This window comes from Octopus bimaculoides, chromosome 22, assembly GCF_046866305.1.
Source record: "Octopus bimaculoides isolate indiv1 chromosome 22, ASM4686630v1, whole genome shotgun sequence".
Classification (NCBI taxonomy): Eukaryota; Metazoa; Mollusca; class Cephalopoda; order Octopoda; family Octopodidae; genus Octopus; species Octopus bimaculoides.
Window position 1 is genome coordinate 22,408,838 of NC_142949.1, and position 15,752 is coordinate 22,424,589.

The window sequence follows — 15,752 nt, forward strand, 5'->3', positions numbered from 1 at the left end:
AGTTAATATTTCAGTCAACGTGTGTGCCCTAACCACTAGGCCATGCAACTTCCATTAAGACAGTAATTAATGGCTCAGTGGTTAGAGCGTCGGGCTCACAATCATGAGGTAATGAGTTCAATTCCCAGACCAGCCCATGTGTTGTATTCTTGAGCAAGACACTTTATTTCACGTTGCTCCAGTTCACTCAGCTGTAGAAATGAGTTGTGGCATCATTGGTGCCAAGCTGTATTGGCCTTTGCTTTTCTCTTGGATAACATCGATGGCATGGAGAGAGGAGGCTGGAATGCATGGGTGACTGCTGGTCTTCCATAAGCAATCTTGCCTGGACTTGTGCCTCGGAGGGGAGCTCTCTAGGTGCAATCTCATGGTCATTCATGACAGAAGAGGGTCTTTAAACCTCTTTTACTGCAAGATATAATAACTTCAACAATTTGAGAATCTAAATTATATCAGTTAATTATGTGTGTTAATTAGGTTGATATCTAACAAGATATACACACACATACAAGTGAATTGTCTTTGTATTTTTGTTTTATTTGATTTAATAAAACAGTGAATATGGTGAAATATTAAATGTTGTTTGTCAGCTTTTCATTTCCATCCTAACATACGACAGATGTTGCCTCTATGCATGCACCCAACATGACATCATGATATCACAGGGGTAGGAATGATTGTTTGTAGGACATCAGATATTTTGGATAAGCTCAGCTTAAATTAATAGCATTATCTGATAAAACCAAACTTTATGAGTCACAGTTGGAACAATGTCTGGGGTGTAATTCAAACTTCTACAACACCCAGCTCTCTCTCTCTAATCAATGTTGTAATTAATTGGCAGAGAGTATTGATGTCTGCTATTATCTCAGCAACAGAGATTCTGCTAGCCATCATGTCTGTACTGTTGTTGTTCCACAATCATCCAATATATTACATGGCAGCATCTTCAACATCGTTATGATACTGGGAAGCTGAGAAACCAGAGACATCATCAAACTGCACAGAATGTGGGTGTATAATACACCTTTAACCTAACTACTGCCCCAGATATATTAGTAAATACATGTGTATATAATGGTGAATACATGTGTGTGTATAATGGTGAATACATATATATATATATATATATATATATATATATATATATATATATATATGTACAAGTGGATACATATGTGTATGTATATAACAATGGATACATGAATATATAATGGTGGGGCACACATACATATAATGGAGAGTATATATATGTGTGTGTGTATGCATGCATGTGTAAAATGGTGTATACATGTACATCAAAGTAGCAAATTGGTTTGTTTAGACTCACTGTGCTTCAAGTTCAAATCTCACTACGGCCAAATTTGTCTTTCATTGTTTCAAAGTCAATAATAAAAAAAAAAATACTAAACACACACACATGTGCATGCGCATGCGCACACTCTTTTTAGTTTTATTTTATCTAATTCACTAACAAAGCTTTGATTGACTTGCAACTATAGAAGACACTTGCCTAAGGTGCCACAAAGTGAGAGTAAACCTAAAACTATGTGGTTGGGAAGTGACCTTCTTAACCAAATAGCCATGACTGCACCCATAAAGAGAGTTAAGGAGTGAAGGTAATATAATGCATCTGTGTAGAAGTGTGTGTGAGTGAGTAGGACAAGCAGGAAGTGAAGTCATATTGGAAGAGGAGAGTACAAAGCATATGTGAACTGTGAGATATGACATAGTGATGAACATCTTATGATGTGTCATAATCCAGTTTTTAGTTTCGGGGACTATCTTTTTTATCTGGGGCACCACCTTGGAGAGTTTTTAATCGAGTGAGTCGACCCCAGGACTTATTATTTTAAGCCTGGTACTTATTTTATCAGTCCCTTTTGCTGAGCCACTAAATTACAGGGACATAAACACACCAGCGTGGTGAGGGGACAAACAAAGAGACAAAGACACACACACACACACACAGGAGGTCTGATCAATAAGTATCCGGATTGTTGCCATAGCAACAAAGCTAAAGCATGCAGAGTAAAGCTGCTTGGCACAGACTGACCTTGAACTCTGCTGTGTATGCGCAATAAGTTTTAACATTCTAGCTCACTTTTGCTGTTTACAGCAGTGCTTGGAAGGAAGGTGTGTAGTGTGTGATAGTCACCAGGACACAGAGAGTTGTCATGGCGATACCTGCTCAGAGGCCTACACAAAATTGCAGAATTCATATGGAAAGGAGTGTATGAGCCACATACAAGTGTACGAGAGGTTCAGACGTTTCGTTACTATGGCAACAGTCCGGATACTTATTGATCAGGCCACGTATATATATATATATATATATATATATATATATATGCATAAATACATACATACACATATATATATATATTTACACACACACATACGACAGGCTTCTTTCAGTTTCCATCTACCGTAGGACTGAACCCGGAACCATGTGGTTGGGAGCAAACTTCTTTTCACACAGCAACGCCAAGAGTTTCATTTTCCTTAATCTTTCCTTTTATTTTATTAGAACATTTAAAAACAAAGTAACAGGAAAAAAGAGAGATGAGAAAGAAAAAGAAAAGAAGATAGGAGGGGGTAAAGCGGTAGGAGATGGAACGGGAGGGGACGATAGGCCGCATACCCCCAGAACAAATGGTTTGTTCAGTCGCGCCCGTGGTAATGACAGCGATGGTGTCGCCGCAGAGAATAGCCAGTGACATTTACTGCAGCAGTTACTCCACTTTGCGGGGCTCCTTTCTCCGACGGGCCTCCGTTATCCCTATTTTGTGGAGGAAATCGGTAGTCCGGGGTCCTAGAGAGATTTTGCTATTTCTTTACCTTAAAAAGTACCATCCCTACCAGAACTGTCCCCATTATAGCAGAAGACAATGAATGTAATTTCGTTTTCATTGGGTATTTTTACTTTTTTAATTTATTCAACGTATTAGTCTCGTGTGTGTGTGTGTGTGTGTGTGTGTGTGTGTGTGTTTGTGTGTGTATGTTAGTGTGTGTGTGTTAGTTTTCTTTGCGTTATTTCGCCGTGAATCCATTTCTAGTCCAAAAATTTTTTTAGTTGGAACAAGGGAGGCTACTGCTACAATGATAGTAAAAATAACAGACGCACTTTTCGTTATGGACTTAATACACTTTAAAAAATTTGAGCAGAAATTCTGTTAAAAATGGTCAATAATACAGTTTTTTTTTTTCTTCCTTTTAAGTTAGTGTCATAAATTTTACCATATCGATTTTTCAGTGTCATCGCCTTCAGACAAGATGAAACAAGGTTAAAATATTTTATAATATTAGTGTACCACCTCTTACATAAGACCAGTTGATATAAACTGCAACAGTAACAAGATTTATTTTCCATTAGGTAAATTACTGATTTTGTTATACACAATAAAAACAAACTTCACTATTTTTATTTGTACTTCTATCATCAGAAATCAGTAAAAAATAAATAAATCAATAAAAGGTGCAAGTGTGGTTGTGTGGTAAGAAACTTGATTCTCAACCACATGGTTTGGGGTTCAGTCCCACTGCAAACCAACTTGGGTAAGTGCCTTCTTTTATAGCATCGGGCCAACAAAAGTCTTGTGAGTAGATTTGGAAGATAGTAACTAAAAGAAGCCCATGTCATGTGTGTGTGTGTGTGTGTGTGTGTCTTTGTGCCTGTGTTTGCTCCCCACTATTGCTTCACAACTGGTGTTGGTGTGTTTATGTCCCCATAACTTAGTGGTTCAGCAAAAGAGATCAACAGAATAAGCACTAGTCTTTAAAAACAAATAAGTCCTGGAGTCGATTTGTTTGACTAAAACCCTTCAAGGCAGTGCTCCAGCATGGCTGCAGCCAAATGACTGAAACAAGATTAAAAAACAAAAGAAACAACCACCAAGCTTTATTTATTCTCTCTGGATAATACTGATCTCAACTTTTGGCACAAGGCCCGTAATTTCAGGGGTGAGGATAAGTCAGTTACATTGACCCCTGTTCTCAACTGGTACTTATTTCATTAACCCCAAAAGGATGATAGACAAAGTCGACCTTGATGGAATTTGAACTCAGAATATAAAGATGGATGAAATGCTACTGAGTATTTTGCCTCTCTGCCAGCTTGCTGCTTTGATTTTTCTCTCTAAATAATACCGATAACATCTTATTAAAGTTCTCCTTATACTAGCTTGAATAGTTTGATCTGTTACATTAAAACTTACATTATTTATAGTAGCTGGTTTGAAAAACAAACCATCTCCTTCACCCCATAGTTTTAACTATTTCTCTCTCTTGCTCTCTCTTATAGAAACCTGTAAGGGGAAATGTACACAATAAAGCACCCAGTGCACTCTGTAGAACAGTTGGCATCAGAAAAGGTATCCAGCCATAAAAACTATGCCGAAGCAGACACTGGGGTATGATGCAGTTTTGAAACAGCATCAGATTTCGTCAGACCAGTATGGAAGCTGAACATTAAATGATGATGATGAGAAGGAGGAAGATGTACATATAACAAAGTTCTATTTCTTTTGACAAGTATGTGTAATTATGATGGTGTTTGAGCTCAAGTTAGCTGGATCAAGCAAACAGAAAACTGAAGGTGAGCTATTCCAACAACATTCTTTCTTTTCTAAATACTATCTACCTCAGACTACAAACATTGAGTCTTTCTATGAATTGGCAGAGTGTGAAATGAGGAAGATTTAGCTGCTATTTCTCACTGACCGAGTGTGATCATGATCTTGAATGACAATGGTAACATTGGTGAAGTTAAAAACTATGGTGATGAATGCACTAAACAGGCAATGTGCTTTTTATGCATACAGAACAGTTCAATATGAAACAAAATGATTTTAATACTAATATAAAGGTAAGGCAGTGAGCTGGCAGAATTGTTAGCACACCAGGCAAGATGCTTAGCAGCATCTCCTCAGTTTTTATGTTCTGACTTCAGATTCCACCAAGGCTGAATTTGCCTTTCATCCCTTTCAAGGTCAATAAAATAAGTGCCAGTTGAGCACTGGGGGCGATGTAATCAACTTAACCCCACCGCCAAACTTGCTGGCCTTGTGCCAAAATTTGAAACTAATATTAATATTAAAGCAGTGAGTTGACAGAATCACTAGCATGTTAGATATAAGGCTTAGCAGCGTTTCTTCCAGCTATACACTGTGAGTTCAAATTCCACCATAGCTGACTTTGTCTTTTATTCTCTCAGGGTCAATATAATAAGTATTAGTTGAGCACTAGTGTTGATGTAATTGATTAGCCCTCTCCCCCATAATTTCAAGTCATGTACCTATAGTAGAAAGAAATAATATTGTTATATTTTAGTAATATTTAATAATAACCTTTAGTTAGATAATAATAGAATAATTGCTGTTGAGATATCAGCTTTCAGTGTTCAGAGTTAAGCAAACTGGTTTACAGTATCATATTTCACTTCAACGCTTACAAGCAGATGGCTAGGAAGAAATAGAAAGAATATTAAATTAAATTGTGTGTGTGCACACATACACAATATATATATTACTATAAATGCTTCACACTACATGCATTAATGCACTACTAATAGTTTCACGTACATAAGTACATTCATCAGGTGCTGATTGAACTATGCAACCAAGAGGTTTACATTTAAATAGAGGACAGGTGTGAAGCGATTCGAAAGCAAAATGTACCTAATGGAAGATTCCACCAAGATGGGTAAATGAATAATAAAAAAAACAAAACAAAAAGAAAAATCATATATATAAATTATAGTAATATGAGACTCTCATTAGATGGAATACTCTTCCTATTGGTTTTTACACAGATTGATTTCGTGTATATATATATATATATATATATATATATATATATAAAATTATAATACAGGGTATCAAGAGATACCACCACGCTGAAAAAATAGCAGTCAAATCCTGACTCTAAAACCACAATAAATGTCCGCATGGTGGTATCTCTTGATACCCTGTATTATAATTTTAAATAATTATTACCTTTGATGGTTTTTATTCCCATGCTGACCACTTGATAGGATCAATATTTTAAATATCGATCTTATCCTTATTTATATAAATTAGTTTTGTCAGTGTATTTACTGCGCTGATATTCTGTCCGGATCGCACGGGGGTTTTAGGCGGGCTATTTAAGCTAGTTGTGTGCATACGTGCATATATATGTATGTATACGTCCGTATATGTAAGTATACTGTTTATATACATGTATTTGTATTTATGTACTTGAGTATATTCCACTGATGAAGGCAGAGCATTATTATTTATGCAAAGCCAGAAATCCAGGATTTGGAATTATCTTATTATTTTTACGGTTTTATTTGGTCTTCGTCTTCGCTACTCGTGCCATGCGGACATTTATTGTGGTTTTAGAGTCAGGATTTGACTGCTATTTTTTCAGCGTGGTGGTATCTCTTGATACCCTGTATTATAATTTTAAATAATTATTACCTTTGATGGTTTTTATTCCCATGCTGACCACTTGATAGGATCAATATTTTAAATATCGATCTTATCCTTATTTATATAAATATATATGGCTAAATATATATGGCTAAACTGGCAATATGACCATCCCCAAGTACAACAACATCTGTTTCAACACACGATTTCACATAAAAAATCTTGCAAAACGAATATATATATATATATATATATATATATATATATATATATATATATATATATATATATATATATACATGTATGTATGTATGTATGTATGTATGTATATATATATATATGTGTGTGTGTGTGTTAAAGAGAATTTCAGATAGATTCAACAATTTAAATAAACATATATTCTGCCATGGATCGATGTATATCAGTTTTTAAATATACCAAAATACCAGTCATTAAAATATTAAGACATATTAAAAATCTGAATACATAAATATATAAAAATTAAATATACATAAATAAATAGATGAGTGAAATTAGGTCATAAAAGTATAGATGTATAAAAATATATTTAGAATTTCATTCATATTAAAAAGCGTTTAATATGACTGCAATTCTAAATATATTTTTATATATCTATACTTTTATACATCTATACTTTTGCAACCTAATTTCACTCATCTATTTATATGTGTATATTTAATTTTTATATATTTATGTTTTCATAGATTTTTAATGTCTTAATATTTTAATGACTGACACATTGGTATATTTAAAAATTGATATACATCGATCCATGGCAGCATATACACTTATTTAAATTGTTGAACCTATCTGAAATTCTCCTTAACATTTTTTTATACCTTTGTGCCTTGGGTTTTTTTTTTATCTGAGCACTTCAAACTACTTGCCTATACAATAAACAAAGAAACTTTACTATATATATAAATATATCGGGAGAAAGATGACATTAATAAACTAAGTTGAGGCTGTAACGCAGGCCAAGAAAGTTTCACTAGAGTCAACCTCAATTACCTCCCCTGAACCTTGTACATACTATCGCCAGTTCTAACTTTTTGCAGGCATATTTGGTTTCTATTTACATATATATTTATCCACTTTCAACATAGATATACACAGACAGAGCTTGGCCACATTAAATATATTTACTGTGTTCAATTTCGTCCACCTTTCAAAACTTAAATCATAACAAGGTTAACTTAATTATTTTTCTTCCAGAGCATTGACAAATTAAGGATCAACAATGTTCCTCATGATGTCACAAATTTGCTGTGCCTTAGATAAGAAATAAGCATTTTTTTCAAGGTCATTCAAAAGACTGCTGGTCTAAATGTTTTGACTGGATTTAGCTGCCACCCTCCTAGTTCCAATTTAAATTTCACAAAAGTAATTTTGGCTTTGTTTTAGTTTACTGCCTAGGACAGTCAGCTTTGCTCTTTCCCTTAAACACTTGCTTTATATACACACAGTGTTTCCAGATAACAATTTCACAGAGCTGGGCAGTTCATCTCAAAAACCACACATCACCAGTCATCCCAGACCTTTGATATCTCCATGAGGCTAAAGGTCTGGAGATCAACTTTCACAACCTTGTCCCACATCTTTCAGGGTCTCCCTTTTCCACAAACTCCAACCCCATTAAGTGATCAGCATATCACAATCTCATACCAGCACAGTTTTGTCCTCCTGGGGCTAAAAGCAACAGTAACATCCACCCCTAGGGGTCAGCCACACTTAAGTGGCAATATACTACACTTTATCGTGCAGTTACTGTTAATACTTCATTTAGAGAATTAACATTGCTTGTTTTCACCTTTTCAATATCAGTGAAGAATTTCACTGGAAAAGAAGATATAAGTTTGCCAGGTTTTTGTCTCTCTCACCAAGGTCATCAGCTGTCGGACGCCGACGAAGGGAAATAACCCTGAAATCCGGATACGTTCGTGCTGCAGATCGAGGTGAGAGGGATAACTTCCCTTGGCAAACAGGACACAGTCGTGTGTCGATAAGCCAGCTGGAGGAGATGTCCTCCTGGGGCTAAAAGCAACAGTAACATCCACCCCTAGGGGTCAGCCACACTTAAGTGGCAATATACTACACTTTATATATATATATATATATATATATATATATATATATATATATATATAAAGGAGACCACTATTGTATATATACATATACAATAATCCTTTGAGATCTCAGATATTTTTTCTGAATCTCCTTGATTCTTTTTATGTGCTTGTTCCCTGGTATTAAATTGATATTAATTAATATCCAATTTTTTTACCCTACTGTTTTATATATATATATATATATATATATATATATATATATATATAGATAGATAGATAGATAGATAGATAGATAGATAGATAGATAGATAGATAGATTGATAGATATACATATATATGTAGATGTGTTCATGCATGGAAACTGAAAGAATCCTGGTTTGTATGTGTGGGTGCCTGTGTGTTCATGCATGTGCACGTGCAGGCACCCACACATACACACCAGGATTCTTTCAATTTCCATCTATCAAATGCTCTCACAAGGCTTTGGTCATCCTGGGGCTATAGTAAAAGACATTTACCCAAAGTGCTATGCAGTAGGACTGAACCTGAAACCATGTGATCAGAGGGCAAACCTCTTAACCACCACAGCCATGCCTGCACATTGTATATATATATATATATGTATATATATATATATAAGATCCACAGTAACTAAATAGATAGTGTATCTTAATTAAAGTCCATTTTACTGAACAATGACTTATTACCATAGCAACAAGTTATTTTCAGTCACACCAAAAAACAGAATAAATGGCAGTGAATGCCAAATGCTTAAAGGTTTTTCTTTCACTGCGTCACAAGAACAATTCAACATTTATCATCAGATAGTTCTTTGAATCTTATAAAATATCAGGAATGGATCTAGATTTATACAAACAGAGGTTACTTTTAGTTTACAACATTTTTCTAGCACCATGTAACCAAATTCTTACCAGTGTTGACAAAAATTGAGAAAAAAAAAGAAAGAAAAAAATGTTAAAGTAAAAGTGATAATATAGAATCATCTACATCTTTATAGAGATTAAGAACCGAAGTTAAAGCCTACAAATAAGTAGCATGACTTGGAGGAAATGGGGATACCCAGAGATGCCTTCTGGATGAAAAACAAATAATAAGGTCAGTGTTAAATGTAGTGATTCAAGAAATTTTAAATGATATTATTATTATAACTGTAATGATAACTGTAGGTTACATAATTCTGTTCAAGAAAGACAAGGGAGATGACTATGAATTTTAAATTAAAGATACAACGTATACGTAGGAATACACAGTGTGATCTTTGACAGGATAGTGAAAACCTGGGATGCATTCCAAAATATAAGACCTCCTCCCTTTCATATTGCAGTTTTTCATGATTTTATTCATGCCAAGAATCAGACTGGTATTCATACTTGACCTATGGCTCCTTCAAGCCAGGCCAACCATCAGGAGACCTAGGGGTAGACCAAGAATGAGATGGTTGTTTCTGACAGGACCCAATGAAGTTACCTTCCTTCTTGAGTCATGTCAACTCATGAGAGCTGGTTTCCATGGCATATAAATTCCCCACCTGGGCAGGATGCTGCTCCCTTACAGGATTACTCATTTTTGCCAGCTGAGTGAACTGAAGCAATGTGAAATGAAGTGTTTTGCTCAAGAACACAATGTGTTGCCTGGTCCAGGAAACAAAACGACAATCTTAGGATCATGAGTCCAACACCCTAACCACTAAGCCATGAGCTTCCACCTACAAAGGAGGTACCTGACAACACCCCACAACCTTCCCAGGAATAGTTGGCAGAGAAGATGGATGGATGGATGGATAGAAAAATTCTTCTGTGAAACACAGTCTTACCATGCCATTCCTGCCAGATCAAAGATGACAGAGAAATACAGTTTTAATGAATAAAGATTGATAGACATTGTGCCACAATACTAATGGTCTTAATTTAAGAGTTTTAGTGACTAAAGCCTGATCAACATTGTATCATGTTACTGTTGGTCTTACTTTAGTACCCCTGCTGCTGCCACCACTACCACTACTGTTGCTGTTGCCACTGCCTTCCCACCAGCAGCAGCTAGGACTTATGTATGTATAGAGATGATGAAAGTGCAGGTATGTGGTAGGTGTGTGGTTAAAAATGTTGCTTCCCAATCATGTGCACCTTAGGCCCAGGCTGATGAAACTCTTATAACTAGATTTGGTAGATGGAAACTGAAAGAATGGTGTGTGTGCTTTTGTCGAGACATCACATGATGGTTGTAAATGATCATCATTGTCATACAAGTAAAGTTGTTCATTTCCAGTCTTTCTTAAGGAACATGTCTTGGTATAGGGAAACATTAACTTAGAAATATGTTAGGATTGGCAACAGGAAGGACATCTGGCCATAGAAAATCTGTGGCAACAAACTCTGTGTAGCCCATGCATGCAAGAAAAAGTGGGTTTTAAATTATGATGCTGTTGATAATGATGAGTGATATAAATATGGGAACATGATAAAAATAAAAAACAACGTTCAAGAAAATATTCTGAAACAACAAAAGTGTGATGAGAATGAATGACCCATTCAGTGGAATGAGAGACAAACTGAATATTTTTGGTTAATTAACTTACCTGGAGTGGATCCTCAAGAACTCCACTGCAAATAGCACAAATCAATTCTTCATCAACATCCCCCTGAAATCTGACAACTTCATAACCCATCTCTTCAAGGCCTAATGGAGAAAAAAAGAAACAGTAATTGTGAAAAAAAAATGATTGTCAGTTAAGAATTTTACTGGTAAGAGACAGAAAAAATGAAATTAAATGGTGATGTCATTTATGGAATTCATAATAACTATAAAAACTCATCCAAAACATGTGATAATTAAGTCTTTGGGTGTCAGTTTTCTAACAAGACTACATTCTGCCTTCATAAAACAGAAACTAAAACATGCGAAGGACAAAAAAAAAAAAAGGACAGCATCCGTGCTGTCTCAACCCACTACAATCAAATGAAAGTCAACTGAAACTGCAAAAAAAAACATGCAAAAAAAAAAACCCCCAGCTTACTCTACAATCCCTACTTTTTTTAAAGCTTAATTTTATTCTTCCTTAGTATGGTCTGGGTTAAGGAGCATGGCCAAGAGTTTAGGGTGTTGCACTCAAGATTACAAGATCGTGGTTTTGATACTCAGACCATGCTGTGTGTTGCGTTCTTGAACAAAACACTTCATTTCCCATTGCTCCAGATCACTCAGCAGTAAATGAGTTCCGGCAATAGCTGGGTAGTTAACCCTGCAATGGACTCGTGTCTCATACTGGTGGGGAATGTTGGAAACCAAGTTAAACTTTTTGGGCTCGTGACAGACACAAGTTTAAGTTTGGTCAGGAGGAAGGGGCTGTAGCCTTGGCCTTAGCAGACCCTCCAGGATCTGTGAGAGAGAGAGAGAGATGTAATTAGCATTCTACTTAAAAGCATTACAAGTCAATGACTACAAGAAAGATGTGTGCAGGGAGGAAATTCTCAAGGGCTAAGTATTTGGGGACCAGTAGAAATGCTAGGAGTGAGGTGGACTCAATATGAGGGATAAGAAGAAGTAAGGTAAGTGAGAATGGTTTCAAAGCCAGCAGTTTTAGGGGGACAGTGGTTAATTGATTACATCGTCTCCCAGTATTCACTGGTACTTTATTTTATTGATCCCAAAAGAATGAAAAGCAAAGATGACTTTGGCAGGATGAGTACAGCAAGAGTGCCTCAATGGAAGTGACACAAAACTGGCAAGCTCTGGAGGGCAGAGAGCATTGTAGTAGTCGTAGAAAAGGCAAAGAGAGGACACACAGCACATCTGTGGGACAGAAACTACTTGTGAATGATTTTCATATCCATCAGTTAGGTGGCCTCTCTCAGGATTTATGAAGTCTTCAGGTAGTATCCCCAGAATCTATTTGATTACTGTAAATCCTCGAGTATAGTCCGCCCTTGAGTATAATATGCAGAGGATTTTTAGGGAGCTGTACCTCTGAAAAACCTAAACCTTGTGTATAATACACACCCCCTTCTCTAACTTGAGTCAAGGAGGTCTATATAACGTCCCTGGTTTGTAAACATATATACGGTAACGTCCTTTATTATTATCTATATCTATACTATATATAAAACAGAGATGTGTGTGTAATCGCTTATCACGTGAAAACGGCTTCACCATTTACTTTCATACTTGTGATGCATGAATAATTTGACCTCGGATAAATCTTAGGTTCTTCATTTGATTTTTTTAATTAAAAATAAATAATATTGCTTTATATTTATGATTCACTTCTTTAAAAAGGTTCCTCAATGTCAACTTCTGGTATTGACGTAACAACGGCTTACATACTTGTGATGCAATGTCAACTTCCGGTATTGCGTGTGCGCATACACACGTGTGTCTTTGTAAATATGTTTGTATACATTTATGTAAGTGTGTGTTTGTAAGAGACAGAGTGTGAGTGAGTCAAGGGGTGTGTTGTCATATGCATCCATCATTTTTGGATGTATGTGTGCGTGTGAGACAGAGTGAGAGCGGTGTGTATGTAGTATTTACTCTCTTTCTCTCTCATACACACGCACACACACACACACTCACACACAAAGATGTATGCATATTTATGCATGTACGTATACATGACAACAAACCTCTCTCTCTCTCTCTCTCTGTCACACACACACACATGTCCATTTCATCTGATGTGTAATACTGTGTGTGCGTGTGTGTGTGTGTGTGTGTGTGTGTGTGTGTGCACGCGGGGGGGGTTCCACAATCGCCATTTATTTCAATTACTCTTGTGAGGATATTCACGTAAATCATTTCTTTCATTTAATCCCCATTTTAATTTTCGTAAAAGTTTCCAAGTACCAATAAGCAACAATTTCATTCCCGAGCAACGCCGGGTGCCTCTGCTAGTTCTATATATAACATAATGCAAACATGTAGCTTTTTTGTGCACTTTGCAGAAAATAAAGAAATAACAGTAATAACGCCAGTGAAAAATAAATATTAAGTAAATTCCCTTTACATATTTATCACTTAGAAAATTTTGCTTAGAAAATATTTTTTCATTTTTAACCTCGTATATAGTACGCACTAGAAATTTTGACCTTTAAATTTTGGGAAAAAAGTGCGGATTATATTCGAGGATTTACGGTAATTATATGAACTTAATATGAATTACTATTTCTCAGACTCCCAAGCCTCACACTGCAAGAGATTTCAAGATTTTAAGTCAGTTCAAAGCAGACATAAAAACAGTCCACGATTTTATTTACTCAAACTCAAACTCAAGAATCAAAGAGTCAGCTAAAGGATAATAACTTTAATATTTCTATATTTTGCTATGGTATAAACAATGAAATAATTGGTAAGAAACTACAAGGTCATCCTTCAAATGAAATCAAAAAGCAGTTTCCTTTTGGTCTTGTTTTTTGCAATTGCTCTTTTATATTTTTTGTTTCTTTTGCCAGCTCACAAAGGACAGGATATGCAGCCTGCTCTCCTCATACCCTTAATTATTTTCAACTTGCTCACATTCCCTAACCCAAAAATCAATACCTCCAGTGAAACTACATTCCATATCTGTAACTGGCTGTGTGGTTAGATATGATTTGTAACCTTATCAATTTTTTACATAGTTACAAGACAAAAAAAAAATAAACATAAAATAAGAAAATCAATAAAAAAGTTCGGAATAGCCAAGTTGTTGAGTAAGTTGTGGTATTGTACCAAAAACCTTTATAGATGTCACATGGAATTTGAAATCTAATAAACTACCAATGGAAACAGTCAAACCTAATTAAGCCAAAAGCTTTAATTAAAAATTCTAGTCATTTATTTTTTTTTTTGCATTTTGGTCTCAGTATAGCTAAATCTTTAGTTCAAATGTAAAGCTACCAAGAAAGATTCACCCATCCACCCCAGGTTTACATCAGTGGAACACATTTACCATGTATATACCTTGATGGTCCAACCTGACAATTTGTCATCACCATCTTTCTCTCTCTTTTCCCAGTTCCAACCCTGTTACTCCCATTCTCTCCCCCATAATGTGAGTAGTCATGTAACTCCTCTGCAGCAAAACCTGTTCTAGCCCCTTTTTCTTTTCTTTTCTTTTTAAGATAGAAGGGTGCGAATTGGGGATTCAGTTGTTTTTTGTAGCAGGCAGAATGTGTTAGAGGGCTCCCCCTTTTAGTAATAAAAAAAAAGATCGTCCTCACCGCCCCCGCCACCACCGCTGCTGCCACCATCATCATTATCATTGATAATGACGACAGTGACGTTGGTCTCCTTTTATACTTCTGAAGGGAGAGGCCTCTAAGACATTCCACCTGTGACAAAAAGCAACTAAATCTTCCCCAAGTCACACTCCACTATCTTAAAAATAAAAAACAAAAACAAAAGAGAAAAGGATAACATAGGATAATGTTGTTCAAGATACACTAAACAGGAAAAGAGGGTTGCTCATAGATCCACTCAATCAGAGCTGACATGGAGCTAAACACTGACAACAATAACATCATCTGTTATCCTCTTAACCACAAACAGCTGTAATTTAAGAAGCTTACTTCCCAACCACATGGTTCAGGGTTCAGTCCCACTGCATAGCACCTTGGCCAATCAAAGCTTTGTGAGTGGATCTGGTAGATGGAAACTGAAAGAAGCTATTGTATATATCTATGTATGTGTTTCTTTGTGTTTGTGCTTGTCTCCCACCACTGCTTGATAACCGGTGATTGTATGTTTACATCCTTGTAACTTAGCAGTTTGGCAAAATAAACTGACAGAACAAGTACCAGGCTTAAAAAAAAACAGTAGGTTTAGAAGAAGACAATAAAATTAATAGTGACATGACAGATGGGAAAAAGGCAATCTACGACAGAATAAAGACAAGGCTACAGGAGAACGATAGCGACATTATTTGCAACCTTAAAAAGGTTGACTGGTGGAAATTGAACCAAGCAACAAAAAATGTGAATGAAATTCTGAAATACATCTGAACAAAAAACATTACAGAAACAAACATTGATCAAGGCAACAAGTATTGTTGTAGCAGAAAATGTGGGTGTTGATGTCAAGAAAAAGAAATATAATGGGAGTGACAAAAGAAAAAAATCCATGGTGGAAAAGAAGAATACAGGCAGGGTTAGACATGCACTCGAAGGACATTTCTGTGTTAGACTGAAAAGAGAAGGGGGAGCTTAAAAGTGAACAAAAATACAGGGCACTGAACAGGAAGTATGATATTGAA

The 15,752-nt window shown here is 35.8% G+C and overlaps 1 protein-coding gene across 5 annotated transcripts in view; it reads right to left on the reverse strand.

The window, feature by feature from the left end:
* LOC106872239 (E3 ubiquitin-protein ligase NRDP1) overlaps window positions 1-15,752 on the reverse strand; it is a 244,995-nt gene that overhangs the window by 118,935 nt on the left and 110,308 nt on the right. For all 5 annotated transcript variants that reach the window (XM_089339819.1, XM_052975810.2, XM_052975812.2 and 2 more), the window contains one exon: window positions 11,103-11,203. In XM_089339819.1, the coding sequence (XP_089195945.1) occupies window positions 11,103-11,192 (90 nt within the window). In that variant the 5' untranslated portion in view covers window positions 11,193-11,203. The remainder of the gene's footprint in view (window positions 1-11,102; window positions 11,204-15,752) is intronic.